Raw genomic sequence first — 12,429 nt, 5'->3', positions numbered from 1 at the left:
TAAGTCCTGAGGATGGGGGGTGGAGAGTAAGTCTGAGGGTGGGGGTGGAAGAGTGGAGCAGGGTGGGGGTGGAGAGTAAGTCTGAGGGTGGGGGTGGAGAGTAAGTCTGAGGGTGGGGGTGGAGAGTAAGTCTGAGGGTGGGGGTGGAGAGTAAGTCTGAGGGTGGGGGTGGAGAGTAAGTCTGAGGGTGGGGGGTGGAGAGTAAGCCTGAGGGATGGGAGAGATGGGGTGGAGAGTAAGCCTGAGGGAGGGGGTGGAGAGTAAGTCTGAGGGTGGGAGTTAGTCTGGAGAGGTAAGGAGGGGTGGGGGTGGAGAGTAAGTCTGAGGGTGGGGGTGGAGAGTAAGCCTGTGGGTGGGGAGGTTGGAGAGAAGCTGAGGGTGGGGGGTGGAGAGTAAGTCTGAGGGGGGGGGGTGGAGAGTAAGCAGGAGGGGGGAGTAATTAGGGTGGGGGGTAAGTAAGTCTGAGGGATGGGGGTGGAGAGTAAGTCTGAGGGTGGGGGTGGAGAGTAAGTATGAGGGTGGGGGTGGAGAGTAAGTGAGGGGGGGGGGTGGGGGGGTGGAGAGTAAGTCTGAGGGTGGGGGTGGAGAGTAAGTCAATGAGGGTGGGGGTGGAGAGTAAGTCTGAGGGTGGGGGGAGAGGGGTTGGAGAGTAAGTCTGAGGTTGGGGGACGTGGAGAGTAAAGTGGAGGAAGTTGGGGGTGGAGAGTAAGTCTGAGGGTGGGGGGGGATGGAGAGTAAGTCTGAGGAGGGTGGGGATGTGGGAGAGTAAGTTGTGGGAGGGTGGGGTGGGAGTGAGAGTAAGTCTGAGGATGGGGGTGGAGAGTAAGTATGAGGGTGGGGGTGGAGAGTAAGCATGAGGGGGGGGAGAGTATGTCGGTGGAGTGGGGTGGAGAGTAGAGTCTGAGGGTGGGGGTGGAGGTAAGTCTGAATGGGGGGTGGAGAGTAAGTCTGAGGGTGGGGGTGGATGTAAGTCTGAGGGATGGGGGTGGAGAGTAAGTCTGAGGTTGGAGGGGGAGAGTAGGAAGTCTGAGGATGGGGGTGGAGAGTAAAGTCTGGGGTGGGGTGGGAGAGTAAGTCTGAGGGTGGGGGGTGGAGAGTAAGTCATGAGGGTGGGGGTGGAGAGTAAGTCTGAGGGTGGGGGTGGAGAGTAAGTCTGAGGGTGGGGGTGGAGAGTAGCTAGTGGTGAGGGGGTAGGAGAGTAAGCCATGAGGGGAGTGGGGGTGGAGATAAGTAAGTGGAGAGTTGTTGGAGGGTGGGGGGTGGAGAGTAAGTCTGAGGAGGTGGAGGGTGGTGGAGAGTAAGTCGGTGAGGGTGGGGGTGGAGAGTAAGTCTGAGGGTGGGGGTGTGAGAGTAAGTACTGAGGGTGGGGGTGGAGAGTAAGTCTGAGGATGGTGTTGGAGAGTAAGTCCTGAGGGTGGGGGTGGAGAGTAAGTCTGAGGGTGGGGGAAGGTGGAGAGTAAGTCTGATGGGTGGGGGTGGGGGTGAGAGTAAGTAAGAGGGAGGGTGGGGGTGGAGAGTAAGTCTGAGGGTGGGGGTGGAGAGTAAGTCTGAGGATGGGGGTGGAGAGTAAAGTCTGAGGGTGGGGGTGGAGAGTAAGTCTGAGGGTGGGGGTGGAGAGTAAGTCTGAGGGTGGGGGTGGAGAGTAAGTCTGAGGGTGGGGGTGGAGAGTAAGTCGTCTGAGGGTGGGGGGGGAGAGTAAGTTCTGAGGGTGGGGGGCAGGTGGAGAGTAAGTCTGAGGGTGGGGGTGGAGAGTAAGTCTGAGGGTGGGGGTGGAGAGTAAGTCTGAGGGTGGGGTGTGGAGAGTAAGTCTGAGGGTGGGGGTGGAGGGGGTGGAGAGTAAGTCTGAGGGTGGGGGTGGAGAGTAAGTCTGAGGATGGGGGAGTGGGGGTGGAGAGTAAGTCTGAGGGTGGGGGTGGAGGAGTAAGTCTGAGAGGGTGGGGGTGGAGAGTAAGTCTGAGGATGGGGGGTGGAGAGTAAGTCTGAGGGGGGGTGGGGGGTGGGGGGGAGTAAGTTGGGGGTGGGAGGGGTGGGGGTGGAGAGTAAGTCTGAGGGTGGGGGTGGAGAGTAAGTCTGAGGTGGGGGTGGAGAGTAAGTCTGAGGGGTGGGGGTGGAGAGTAAGTCTGAGGGTGGGGTGTGGAGAGTAAGTCTGAGGGTGGGGGTGGAGAGTAAGTTGAGGGGGGTGGGGTGGAGAGTGGAGTCTGAGGGTGGGGGTGGAGAGTAGTAAGTCTGAGGGTGGGGGTGGAGAGTAAGTCTGAGGGATGGGGGTGGAGAGTAAGGAGGGTAAGTAAGTCTGAGGGTGGGGTGGGAGAGTGGAGAGTAAGTAAGAGAGGGTGGGGGTGGAGAGTAAGTCCTGAGGATGGGAGTGGAAAGTAAGTCCTGAGGGTGGGGGTGGAGAGTAAGTCTGAGGGTGGGCGGTGGAGAGTAAGTCTGAGGGTGGGGGTGGAGAGTAAGTCTGAGGTGGGGGTGGAGAGTAAGTCTGAGGGTGGGGGTGGAGAGTAAGTCTGAGGGTGGGGGTGGAGAGTAAGTCTGAGGGTGGGGGTGGAGAGTAAGTCTGAGGGTGGGGGGTGGAGTAAGTCCTGAGGGTGGGGGTGGAGAGTAAGTCTGAGGGTGGGGGTGGAGAGTAAGTCTGAGGATGGGGGAGGAGAGTAAGTCTGAGGGGGTGGGAGTAAGTCTGAGGGTGGAGTAAGTCTGAGGGTGGGAGTCTGGAGGGTGGGGGTGGAGAGTAAGCTGAGGATGTGGGGGGAAGTGGAGGTGGAGTATGTCTGAGGGTGGGGGTGGAGTGTAAGTCTGAGGATGGGGGTGGTGTCTGAGTGGGGGGTGGAGAGTAAGTCTGAGGGTGGGGGTGGAGAGTAAGTCTGAGGGTGGGGGTGGAGAGTAAGTCTGAGGATATGGGGGTGGAGTGTCTGAGAGAGTAAGTCTGAGGGTGGGGGGTGAGAGTAAGAGTAAGTAAGTCTGAGGGTGGGGGGTGGAGAGTAAGTGCTGAGGGTGGGGGTGGAGAAGTATAAGCCTGAGGGTGGGGGTGGAGACGTAAGTCTGAGGGTGGGGGTGGAGAGTAAGTCTGAGGGGTGGGGTGGAGAGTAAGTCTGAGGGTGGGGGAGAGTAAGTCTGAGGGGGGGTGGAGAGTAAGTGGAGGGTGGGGGTGGAGAGTAAGTCTGAGGGTGGGGGTGGAGAGTAAGTCTGAGGGGGGGGTGGAGAGTAAGTCTGAGGGTGGGGGGGTGGAGAGTAAGTCTGAGGATGGGGTGGAGAGTAAGTCTGAGGGGGTGGGGGTGGAGAGTAAGTCTGAGGGTGGGGGTGGAGAGTAAGTCTGAGGGTGGGGGGGTGGAGAGTAAGTCTGAGGGTGGGGAGTATAATCTGGAGAGTAAGTCTGGAGGTGGGGGGGTGAGAGTAAGTCTGAGGGTGGGGGGTGGAGAGTAAGTCTGAGGGTGGGGGTGGAGAGTAAGTCTGAGGGTGGGGGGTGGAGAGTAAGTCTGAGGTGGGGGTGGAGAGTAAGTCTGAGGGTGGGGTGGAGAGTAAAGTCTGAGGGTGGGGGTGGAGAGTAAGTCTGGAGGAGTAAGTCTGTAGGTCTGAGGGTGGGGGTGGAGAGTAAGGAGTGAGGGTGGGGGTGGAGAGTAAGTCTGGGGAAGTAGGGTGTGGGGTGGAGAGTAAGTCTGAGGGTGGGGGTGGGAGAGTAAGTCTGAGGGTGGGGGTGGAGAGTAAGTCTGAGGGTGGGGGTGGGGGGAGGAGTAAGTCTGAGGGTGGGGGTGGAGAGTAAGTCTGAGGGTGGGGGGGTGGAGAGTATGGAGTCTGAGGATGGGGGTGGAGAGTAGTAGTCTGAGGGTGGGGGGGGGGAGTAAGCCTGAGGATGGGGGTGGAGGAAGGAGCTGGAGGGTGGGGGTGGAGAGTAAGTGCTGAGGGGTGGGGGTGGAGAGTAAGTCTGAGGGAGGGGGTGGAGAGTTAAATGGGTAGAAATATATCGAATAGTATCCTGAGTACAGAATACTTATCTCATCAATACCAGTTTGTATTTCATGGCTATAAAGTATCTATGTTGATATATATCTATGTTACTATAAATAGACATAATGACAGATGTTGAATTCCTTCTGGCATTTCCATAACTTCACTAGGACATGTATACTTACAATTATATATACAGCTTGTATGTATTTCATTTTAATACAACCATGTCTCCTAAATTGAATCGTAGTGTATCATCAATAATTGTGGTGTCAACTTATTTTTCCCATCAGAATATTTGATATCTATATTTCTCTGTGATCTTGAACAAGTGTTATTGGGGGTGTAGAGTAAATATGTACTGATATATGTCTAGGGTGGGGGTCATGAAAGCCAGTGATTGGAGTAGTCTAGGCCTGATGATGGGAATAATTGTAGAATGGATAAATGTACGGGTTGGTGGGTTCAATAAACCATGATTATACCTCAACTAAGCCCAGGTCCCCCCCCCCCATCCCTACAAGTGACCCAGATTTAGCCCCCCTTTTTTGGGGCTTCAATTTTACTGACTTTGAAATTAACGGGGGCAGACTGAAATAAAGAATGTGTTGGTTTTCTATATTTTCTTTGCTAATTGATTTTTGGCTTACTCTGTGTAGAACAATTTTTGTGATATGGCAAGTCCAAGTTTGTTTCCTATTTAATTGGCCATGATTTGCTTCAATACTTTCAGGCTCGAGGACTAACACTTATTGGGTTGAAATATGGTAATAAGTTTGAGAAAAACCATAGCAATCAAGTAAGCCCGAGTGGGAGTGGTTAAAATAAAAAAACAGTGAAAAACTCGGCTTAACTCAAACGAATAGCTGGGGACCAGTGACTTTATCTCAGTTTGGCGTAATATTATTACAAGGAATGTTGGGTATTAGATAGTCTTCAGATGGAAGGTTGATTTCCAATCAACAGGACAATGAATTTACCTTGTTCATGACAATATCTGTCATTCTACCTATTGATATGTAAAATAATCAATGTGTACATCATATTTTCCCTTTTCCATGATGTTATTTTCATACATTTGACATCTAAATTTAGTGTTAAAATGTATTATTGATGTTGTAATTTTTAAATATATCTATGTCACAGTTGTATGAATTTGGGCTGAATAACGATAAATGTAGAACACTCTATTTCTTAAAGATGTTCCACCGCCTGACAAATGCGACTCCCCTTTTTTTGCTCAATTCACTGACAAACTTAAATGCACGAGACAGACGATTTTGGTCTTCTCTTAATTTGATTTTTTTTTTGTCTTATTTAAAAAGTGAATGGCAAACCTACTTGACACCAATACCACCATAGAAAAGTTTGAGCTTCTAATGAGCACTTCAAGCTTATTTAGGGTCGGGAAAGTTACAATAAGGAATGTATGGTATTTGCAGTCACCTCGACTAAAAAAATTGAGGAACGTCTGGGTGAGCCAGTGGCAGACTATGGCGAAATTAATATCAAGGAATTTAGTCGAGTATGATTGACGCACAGACCTAACCAAAGGCATCGGAATATAAATTACTTTATAATATGAAATTGTCTTAATTGACATCATATACCTGTGATCTAATCACCAATTAGTGGTTAAACAAAGAATTACATGTTTGACAATATATCTAATGTCATCGTATGCTCTGTCGAACATATAATGTAACACTGATCTTTAAATGAATGTTCAGTTTCTTATTGGGATTTTTATGAAATGAGTCCTAAAGAAGTTTTTTTTGTGAGCCTTGCATGGCGATCAACAAAAAAAATTAAAAAAAAACTTTGACATGAGTTTCATAAACCTTCAGATGGAATTGAGCACAATCTAAAATACTTTTTATCCCCCTAACTACAAAAACCTACATTTCGAAGAACTCCAATGCCAAAAATGTAAGTTTGCAAAAACACAGCGAAGGCAGACATTGTGTTCCCGCCGTCCTTAAAAACTTGACGTCACTTATTGCTTCTGTTATGACGTTTAAAATGAATTTCCAGCTCTGCACATGTAGTCAATGGAAAACCGCTGCAGGTTATATTACACTAGTGACATATGCAAAATTATTACATAGGTGTAATCGAGTCTTGATATTAGGCTGAGGTTACATTTTTATAAGATGTTGGATAATATCTATTTAGCGAAATACACAATACAAACTGTTTCCTCCTTGAAAAAAAAAATAAAACAATCTAGGACAATTTTATACCACTGCAAATAATAAAAACAGCTTGCAATTTAGTAATGTTACACTCATATCATTTCAGGAATTTAATTAAATTTCCTTTATTGAAATACATACAGGGAAATGATATTGATTTCCCTTTGCAATTGAGTAAGGTGCTCTGAGGTTCAGAATTACTTCAAGCCTTGTTAGCTTTTCGCTTTTACTAATATTTTGAATTGTAAAAAAATTACAGAATTAGACTTAGATTGGAATATACCAAAAGTATTCTGAAACTTACTAACTATACAAAAGCTTTCATTCATGTGCGATTTATTTTCGCGAAGTTGACATAAAGGTAAATCCGCCGAAAACTTATATCACCGCAAAAATGTTTTTGAAACGAAAATTCGAAAATCCAGTAGCCGTGATAGGGATACTTACAATAGTTGCTATTACATTATTACAAGTTAACAAGCTGTAGAAAGAGGAAATCCTTGTTGTTTATTTGGGATTCCTGATTTTTGCCCAAACTGTATTGCAGGACCTGTTGTCTTATACGGTCAATATATTATCTTTTATTTTCAGGACATTTTGTTCTATTGCAATTTCCTGATTTCAGGCTCTCATTTTGTTTCTCATCCTTCCTGGGCTCAGCTTCACGTTCTTTCTTTTAAAATCTTTAAGGAATTCATTTATCTAAAAAATTCCTCCATAAGTAGACAGTTACACTTAAAGTTAAGGAAAACATCTTAAGTTAAGGAGCCTTCCTTTAAAATCTATTATTGGCTTTCACTTATGGAGAAATTTTATGTTTAAGGGATTCCTTAAATCTACGGATATGTTCATTGTATATTGGTAACATCTTTCACATAACACCCCCATATAACTTGATATCTTTACCCACAGTCAATCATCGCTCTACACCCACCCCTAGCACAATAAACCACATCCCCTACCCAGATAACTTGTCTATTGTGTAGGATCCTGAGTACTTTACCCATCTTTACCTCAGCCAGGACTGCAGCATTTTTATTGTTGTTTTGGTCCCCTATGATGAGGCCTCCCCTGACTACAATCATACACGTATAACCATTGGGGTTAAATTTGGTTCACAACTCCCTGTTAGATTGGTGAATGTTTTACATGGTCTTTTGGGTTGATGTCAAACCTCTGTAAACCAAACAGATTCTGGAAGGCAGTATCCAATCGACAACCAAACATGTCTGTTTTCCTCCATCACACCCACCATCACTCATCTTTATCAATGTGATCAATCACTACTCCGACACTCACGTTAACTGCGACATTTGTTAGTGACAGGACACACTGACTTTTTATCATGTATGTGGTGTACCAACCACTAACGGTTTTCCTCTTTTCCCAGTCCCCTGCTGCCATTGTATGTTGAGTACCCTCTGACTTTTGTGTGGTTATATTTTGGAGACGTAATCCTCTGACAACGGATGCCCTAAAAATGACATGGATCTTTGCAGTAAATCACATATACATTTAGGACAATATTTTTAGTTTTGAATTGTTGAGTTAACTTACTGTCCTGATACCTAACCAGGACTCCAGGATGTTTGATTTAGTATATCACTACACACACCAGGAACACAGGTACAGGAAGGGAATGCCCACAATCAGTGTGATGTTGGTGATCATACAGGGATTCAGTGATCACAGCCATGAGTGGTGACCTTCTGTATCACTGTGTGGCCCCTTAATCTCCAGTTCCAGCGAAAGTTAAAATTATTTTGTAGTTAACTGTGTCCCGCGCTGGTCATCCGTGGAAGGACAATATAGAGCCACAATGACCACATGGAGACTTCCATCCAAACTCCTCCACCAACCTTGTTCTCTGACAGTAGTGGTTTTCCTGGCCACTGCTTGTCTATTCCTTCTTCTTACATTTTTTCTTAACCTTTAATAAACCTCAGACTACTGTAGTTGTGATGAGGGGTTGTTGTCTGCTAGACCTACGCTGCTAATGAATAACATGACCGTTTAATAAAGGTCATTGTTGAATGTATGACCATTGCGGCCTTGATGTGTTGAACTTTTTTTTTTTCCTAAGGCTTGTTCCACAAGGTGCCCTTGTCCGTATTAATTGTTTGGAGTGAAGCTGCACTGTAGTCTAACGAGTAGGGGTTTGTACAGGGATATTAATTTGCTGCGGGAATGCTATTTCATATTAGTTGTTTCTGTATATTTGTATGGTGAGAGCACAGCTGAAGTGTTGTCCTTACATTACTGTAATTTTTGTTTAATTTGTTTGATCGAATGATTCTAGTTCTTGTTTTTATTTTTTTAGTGATTTTGGATGTTGTCGACCTTAAGATTTTTGATAAAGTGAGAGTGTCCTCTTCTCTCTATCTCTAAGCAGGTCAAGGGTCTTGTTTTAATTTATCCATTCTTTATGCATCTTCATATATCATGTGACTATAGTTGCTAATCTTAATCCAATATTTTGTCATTGGTGTGCTATTGAGGGAGATTGTATCTGTAGATGTGATGTATTTTGAATCCAATCTGTGCCAGAACATTTTTTTTTCTGTTCTGGGCATCTGGTCGGGAGGTCTGTCCAATAAAATGTCTGATGTCTTGTTTCTGTCTTGTTGTTTTTCTTTTCTATAGGAGAGTTGACTTCCACTAAGCTAACACGCCTCACTACATTGGAATTAGATTTGTGAAAGGTAGAAATGCATTATAAGCACCAATCGGTATTCTTTTCTTTGACATTTATCCACAAAAAACCAATCTAGTAGTCTCCCCTTGTTGATGGGAGTTACAGGTTTGTCAGTACCTTTTCCATACGAACCTGGTAATGTTTGCTGTTGTCAATGTGATGTAAGATTGAATGTTTCTTGAATTTCTTGAAAATTGATTATATTGGAAATCATTAGATTTATTTTTGCGAAAAGCAATTTGAATAATAATTTCAATCGATATGTCACGTTCAAAAAGTTGGACTAAAATCTTTAATATATTGTCCGTCTGATACAAATTAGTTTTAAAAGCAACTAGAAAATAATTACCTGATAATCACTTGCATTCAACCTGATACGGAACACTACACAGGTACCTGGAATTAAAGACTAAGTGAGAGTTCCTGAGCGAGTATCCTTATGATACATGGGAGTGGCAAGTGTTGTTGAAATTGTATTTCTCTTCCTCATAAATACACAGCCAAGTGGGAACTTACTTACTTCCTTCTTCCTCATAACAGCAGATCTGTCACTTTTATCAGTTTTCTGATCGAAAATATCCATTTTAGAATCAAAATCAATATCCCGATAAATTACACAAAAAGTTGTACAATAAATGAAATAATATGTGTCCACGACAGAATAATACCATCCTTGTTCCATTGGTTTACTAATGTAAAACAAATGTTTAGCCGACCAAAATGCTCTGTCTATTGAGGGTCTGGTGATCATCTGATAATTTATTACTTCCTTTGTCTTGTTTTACACACACACAGATTGTAAAGCAGACATAAGATTGTTGTAGTAAGGACACATTATGGGGGCATGATTAACAAACCAGTGGATATTTAAATACCTACAGTTTGACCTTGGGTGAATTGTCTGTTGGTGATATGTGTAATGTGTGTAATATAGTCACACCTGGTACTGTACAATGTACATGTAATAGGTATATAACAGCCTATGGTGTATTGTCTGTGGATGGGATGTGTTTTGTTGTCAACATAGCGAAATACAAGTCTTATTTGATATTTATAGATGTATTTTCTTATAACTCTATTTAGAAATTGATATATATGATTACAGATAGCTAGGTGATATGAACTTGTCCGTGACAGACTTATAGACAACAAAATCAAGAGGTCTTTATACAAATGTGGTCCCTTTATAAATAGGTGGACAAATACCAGATGTGTGTCTTTAAATCAGATGTGGTCATTATACCAGAGGATGGGTACATAAATACAGTAGGTGATGCTTTATACATAGGTGGTTCCTTTGATACAGATGTGGTCCTTTAATACCAGAGATGGTCCTTTATACAGAGTGGACTTTATACATGAGGTGGTCTTTATACAGAGATGGGTCCTTTATATCAGGAGGTGGTCTTTAAACAGATGTGAACATTACTACAGATGGTTGGTTCTTTTTACAGAGTTAGAATCATTATACAGAAGTGATCTTATACAGAGGTGATCTTTAATACAGAGGTGAATCTTTATACATGAGGTGATCTTTATACAAGAGGTGTTCTTAAATACAGCGGAGTGTCTTTATACAGAGGTGTGTATCTTTATTACAGCAGTGTGTACCTTTATACAGAGGTGGTCTTTATACAGAGATGGTGTCTTTATACTGAGATGGACTTTATATCAGAGGTGGTCCCTTTATACAGAGTGTGATCATAATATCAAGAGGTGGATCTATAAACAGAGGTGGTCTTAAAACAGAAATTATCGCTAAGGCAGGTTTTACACTAACTAAAATATACCGTATAGAGACATTTTGAGAAATAATAATTTCTATGTTGTCCTAAATATCCTTTAACCCTCATAATCAATATCATTTTCTAACAAGATAAAAGTGCCGCGGCGTGTGCCGAGTGTGATTAATTAAGATGAGCAACAATTAATCCACAAGCCCTTCCACTCTCTGGGGTCGCAATTTAGAATCACCATGATAGGTGTAGGATTGCCAGGGTTCAGAACCTCTAGTCGTATGTTTTTTTCTCCGGGTACTCCTGCATTCCTCCACCAACGAAACCTTGGCATCCTTAACCCCTATAAGTGCCACACGAGCCTATATAAAGCAGGAGCCACACAAACTAAATAATTTTACATAGACCACAGTTGTTATACTTTGTTAAAGTTTTTTGTGCTGTATGATTAAAACAAAGGAATATTAGTTTAGCTATGAGATGTTCTATAACTACATGAATAGGTTCTCATATAACACTAAATAGAAAAAAAAAGTTGGGGCCTCTCAGCTCAAACTCCAAACCAGGGCAGCTTTAGTGAAATCAAGAGGCGCATTTTGCACTAAAACAATCCAGAAATACTAGATGGTTTTTCATTATCAAAATTGATATTTTGAACCTAGATCTTCATATACAAATTCCAAAGATCATATCATGGTTATCTACTAGAATTAAAGTACCTGTCAAGAAACATTTTTTTACTTTTGAAATTCATAATATAGCCAGCCTATCAGGCGCTGCCTGGGTTTTAAAATTCTAATCCTTGGCCATATCTAAGGTCTTTATTTTAATTATTTGTTGGTTGTTCCCTATAATAATACCCTCTATGAATACTACTAGATGAAGTGTGCCCAAGGGCCTATTTGTAGGCTCTCTGAATTTACTGACAGTTTTAAAAACATATTGATTGACATCATCTAACTATTCTGCAAACGACATTTTCACGCTCCAGAAGGATCGGCACGACGGTAAAATAATGGCGCCTGTGCACAGGGATTGGTTGCCCTATGGGCTTTGTTTTTTTCACCCGAAAAAAACACATAACTATGCTGTTATTAACGACGGATATTTTAGACCAAACTTTGGGTATAACGCTACGAAATTGTCTGCATCTCTACGAGTTCATTTAATTTTCTGAGACTTCCGGATGTTTTCCATTTTCAAAATATCATAATTTTTGCTCCGTTCACGCCAAGAAACTTATTCTTTGTTTTTACAAATTATCATGAAAATGCTTGAACAAAGTACACTCATTACTAAAAATTACACTATTGGCTAAAATTACCTGAGGTAAGAACCTTTCAGAGTAAACAATTAATTCTGAAAGTTGTTGTGCAACTTTTTAAGAATCAAATGAATAAAAAAACTCAGGTAAATACGAAATAACACTTGTAAAAAAACTTGGCAAGTTTGAACCATGTTAAAAAACGTTTCTGCCGTGAATGAGCAATATGAAGTCTATAACCGAAGCAGTAAAATACTTTCAAATTTACAAATGCATCGGAGCTCATAATCCAGCCAAGTAGTTTTCTGAAAAGTCCCAAGTATAAAATGGCAGTAACGTAAGCAGCGGGAATAACTTACTGAGTGATTTAACATGTATGCGGTAAAAAGAAGACAGTTTTACTGACGGCTGATAAAACGACATAGAGAACAAAAAGAACTATAATATTAGCATGTAAAGTTTGCGTTGTATAATTTAATTATTAAGGAATTAATAATGCTTAAGATTGTAGTTGTGGAAAGTCAAGCAACAAAAACGAACATGTCATATACATGTTAAACGCAATATATCAATATTATAAACATACGAGAACAAAGATTGCCA

The 12,429-nt window shown here is 42.9% G+C and overlaps 1 protein-coding gene across 1 annotated transcript; it reads right to left on the bottom strand.

Moving 5' to 3' along the window:
* Positions 1-1,176: 1,176 nt before the first annotated feature.
* On the bottom strand, positions 1,177-9,409 carry LOC138310845 (uncharacterized). Its single transcript, XM_069252169.1, has 2 exons — positions 9,347-9,409; positions 1,177-3,753 (listed from the first exon to the last, which is right to left on the bottom strand). The coding sequence occupies exons 1-2, from the start codon at positions 9,407-9,409 to the stop codon at positions 1,177-1,179; spliced, it is 2,640 nt and encodes an 879-aa protein (XP_069108270.1).
* Between the last annotated feature and the right edge of the window lie 3,020 nt (positions 9,410-12,429).

This window comes from Argopecten irradians, chromosome 16, assembly GCF_041381155.1.
Source record: "Argopecten irradians isolate NY chromosome 16, Ai_NY, whole genome shotgun sequence".
Lineage (NCBI taxonomy): Eukaryota > Metazoa > Mollusca > Bivalvia > Pectinida > Pectinidae > Argopecten > Argopecten irradians.
Note: the sequence above shows the minus strand (reverse complement) of the source record. Positions and strands in the feature narration are given on the sequence as shown.

Coding starts and splice junctions, on each gene's coding strand:
- LOC138310845 (XM_069252169.1), bottom strand. CDS start 9,409: ATGGATATTTTCGATCAGAAAACTGATAAAAGTGACAGATCTGCTGTT. Junction 3,754..9,346: donor CTGTTATGAGGAAGAAGGAA/GTAAGTAAGTTC, acceptor CCCCACCCTCAG/ACTTACTCTCCACCCCCACC.